At 46.2% G+C, this 3,677-nt stretch overlaps 1 protein-coding gene across 2 annotated transcripts in view; it reads left to right on the top strand.

Moving 5' to 3' along the window:
• Nucleotides 1–2,280: 2,280 nt before the first annotated feature.
• The window catches only part of CLEC3B (C-type lectin domain family 3 member B), a 10,145-nt gene continuing 8,748 nt past the window's right edge, over nt 2,281–3,677 (top strand). Inside the window, exon 1 of one of the 2 annotated variants that reach the window (XM_008071398.2) lies at nt 2,281–2,570. In XM_008071398.2, the coding sequence (XP_008069589.1) occupies nt 2,462–2,570 (109 nt within the window). In that variant the 5' untranslated portion in view covers nt 2,281–2,461. The remainder of the gene's footprint in view (nt 2,571–3,677) is intronic. The other variant, XM_021719210.1, reaches the window with a different exon arrangement.

Below are 3,677 nucleotides of genomic sequence, written 5' to 3'. Positions count from 1 at the left end.
TGTGCTCTCTGGGGGAATGTAGGCAGAGATGATGTGGGCCATGTCCAGAACTCCTCATGAAACCACTTCTACTCGCACAGTTATTCATGCCCTCTCTGTATTTTTGTTAGCAATCTTGGAAGTCAAGTGATGAAAATGGCAGTAACAAAATCGAAGGATCAGAGGTTTCTGCATGACTGTGTGGTCAACAGCACTATCAACTGGACAATGATGTGAGAGTTATAAGTCTTTATTGCATTGTCACTGACATTTGTTTTTTTGTTACCGTAGTTAGCTTATACTGCCTCATACACTACCTTTTAACCATGACTAAGTATATTCAATATAGCTACTAATAACATCATGCTGGCATTTTCAATTTCTTCTGCTTTTAAGGAGTCAGACTTATTACTGTATTTTACAAGTTGCAATAACTACTAGATTAGTTTAGGAGAAAATGTTTTTTGCCAGTCTATGGAAATTAACAATGGTTCTGTTTTCAACAGGGACAAATGAACCATTATTTGCCTTAATGCAAAAATCAATTATACATGAATTCTTTCTTCACAATGCTTTATTTTTATAACAATGAATTCTATCTAGAGAAATAGACTGTGAGAATCTAAGTGATACTGTTACTTAAGTTGGCTCAGATCTGAAAGGTTTTCTTGTACTTTTGCCATAGTTATTTTAAACAGATGAAACACCAACCTTTGGCAACATGTAACAAGAATTGAAAGAAATATAATTATGAGAGGGTAATTGTAGTGGATTCGTCAGATCACCTGTAGAGGGAGTGCTGGCCAAGTGTTATGTGCTTGAAGACTCTTAAAAAGTACAGAATCGAAGGCTGAGGCGGAAGGATCGCCGGAGCCCAGCAGGTCGAGGCTGTGGTGGCCGGGAGTGGCCACTGCACTCCAGTCTGGGCGACAGAGTGAGACTCTAACTAAAAAAAAAAAAAAAGAAGTCAATACTTGGGTACTAGGAGTACTAAGGCTTTGGAGGACTCGATGCACCTCAGCCTCCCAGGGAACAGCTGGGAACTACACACACACACACACACACACACACACACACACACACACACACACACCATTTCCATTTGTATTTATGGACATAGCTTTATATGTACAAATCCATAAGGGCACACCCATCACTCCAGTTTTAATCCTGTACTATAGAATTTATTCTAATTTTCTTTCTCACCATGACAGTGGAGAAACCTGGCTCCCATTGTCTTTGGCAGATTTATTTACTCCATTAGTGTCCTTGCATGTAAAAATCTCCCACCACTGCCACTACCCCTCTCCCTCCCTCCTTTCCTCGCTTGGACTCCAGCATTCCAGGCAGAGCCTTAGCTTTCTCTGGTATACTCTCTCCACCCTACTGGGCTCTGACACCCCCCACCAGTTCACTCTTCCAGGAAACAGTCTTCCAGTGCTCCTCTGACATGGTTCTGGGGCACCACAGCTTCTCCTTCCCTCACTGTGGTCACCACTTTTGCTATGCCCCACTTTATGGCTTTAGGACAGGACTGTTGAGAAGGGGAATGCAAGAAGGGAAGGACTCCCCTGTACTTTTTATTTTTTGAGTCGAAGCTTCACTCTGTTGGCCAGGCTGGAGTGCAGTGACATGATCATGGCTCACTGTAGTCTCAAACTCCTGGGCTCAAGCACTCCTCCTGTCTCAGCCTCCCAAGTAGCTGGAACTACAAATGCACACCATCATACCCATCTAATTTTTCTATTTTTTGTAGAAATGGGGTCTTACTTTGTTGCCCAGGCAGGTCTTGAACTCCTGGCCTCAAGTGATCCTCCCACCTCAGTCTCCCCAGGTGCAGAGATTACAGGCGTGAGCCACCATGTTTGGCCCTTGTATTTTTTAACCAAAAAAGAACTTAAGTACATAGAGACAGAACCACAAAATAATCATAATGAACATTTGAAACCAGCAGCCCCAGACACTGCTTTACATATTTTATAAAGAAACACCTCTATCCTTTAACAGCTGTGTAGCTTGGGCAAATCCCTTAACCTCACAGAGCCTCAGTTTCCTCAACAGTGAAGTGGGAAAATGAAAGTACTTCCTCACATCGCTGGTTTGAGGCCTCTGAGAGTTAATGTCAGTAACTAGCACCAGCCAGCCCCTGCTCAAGGTAATGTTCAACAGATGCGAGCTCTGACCACTGTCAGCTATTTCTCAGAATCCTAGAAAATAGTGACTTCTTTTTAGAAGGCAGGATCAGGATGTTGGGTGGGTGTTCCCTGGGCAGCAAGGCTCTGAGGCTCCCAGGCCTTCCTCCTTTTGCAGGCTCTTGTGTTTGTTTTAATTTTGGCAGGCCTGCAGCCAAGTCTGGGAGGGTTTCCTGGATAGAGGTCTTTGCGGCTGCTGCCTTAAGACAATCAGCCTGGGCCACCACTGCCACTGCGTCCTGACCAGACCTGCAGCCAGCGGCAACAGCAGCCCTTGCCCGCACAGCAGCATGGAGCTCTGGGGGGCCTACCTGCTCCTCTGCCTCTTCTCTCTTCTGACCCAGGTCACCGCTGAGCCCCCAACCCCCAAGGTCAAGAAGGCTGCAAATGTCAAGAAAGGTAAGGAGGGGGACAGGGCCCCTCCCATCTTCCAGGGAGCAGGTGCCCCTCTCTTTAGTGTCTCCTTCCCTTCATTTTTCTCCTTGATGAGTCTTAGGGAACTTTAGTAACATATCCTGTGGGCCGGGGGACTTCTCTCATGGGTAGGGTGGGGTGGGGGAGGTGTCAGAACCGTAAGGATCCCTCTCTCAGAATTGGAAAGTAACTTCTAGATCATCTAAACTGACCTCTGCTCTGCTGTCCTCCCCGGCCTTCCTCAATATTAAAAAAAAAAAAACAAAAACCCAAACCTTTGGCTTGGCAGTATAAAGATGCTCAATTCTCACCAGGGAGTGCTGCACAGGCTTTGTTGTCGTGTAGCCTCTTTTTTTTCCTCAATTATAAAATGGGGACAGTGGTCTTATCTCAAAGGCTTGTCATGAGGATTTTATGATACAAAATATGTAAAGGCACCTAGCCCAGTGGGGAAAATAAAGAACAATTGAATTCTCAGTTCCATAGTGTATTACAGCCTTAAGGAGGTAAAACTGCTCAAACTCAAAGCAGCTTTGCTCTCCTCCGTAGCCTCAGGGGTTTGGGGTGTCTCTGAGTTGGTTTGGCTGCAGCAGGACCTGCCCTTGCAGCCCCGCCTACAGTGAGGTCACCCCAGGCTGTGTTGAGACAACATCAGCCAAATGCCATGGCAATAAACCAGGTTGTCAGCCCCGCCAGGATGGGAGGCCAGGAGAGTCCGAGGGGGTGAGGGTGTGGATCAAGCAGAAAAATACGCAGCTGGGACCTAGATCACAGATGAGCAAAGAGGGTGGTGTGGAGGCTCTCAGAGCCTCTTCTGTAAATGGGCAGTCACCCACTGGTCAGGAACTAGTGACATACAAAAAGGCACATCAGCACCCTGGAACCCCACAGGGTGTGAGAAGAGTAGGGCAGAGCTTGGTGTAGATCAAAAGTCATCGCCAAGATTCCGTTTACAAAATGAACAAAGAAAGGTTCAAAACTGTGTGGATCCCATGATGACATCTGCTTTGAAAAGGGAATTTCTATAAGAATACATATTTACAGCCAGGCTCGGTGGCTCAGCCTGTAATCCCGCGCCTTTGGGAGGCTGAG

The sequence above is a fragment of the Carlito syrichta genome, unplaced genomic scaffold, assembly GCF_000164805.1.
Source record: "Carlito syrichta isolate Samal-C Ts95f unplaced genomic scaffold, Tarsius_syrichta-2.0.1 Scaffold314306, whole genome shotgun sequence".
Taxonomy (NCBI): domain Eukaryota; kingdom Metazoa; phylum Chordata; class Mammalia; order Primates; family Tarsiidae; genus Carlito; species Carlito syrichta.
This window is presented reverse-complemented; position numbering and strand designations above follow the sequence as displayed.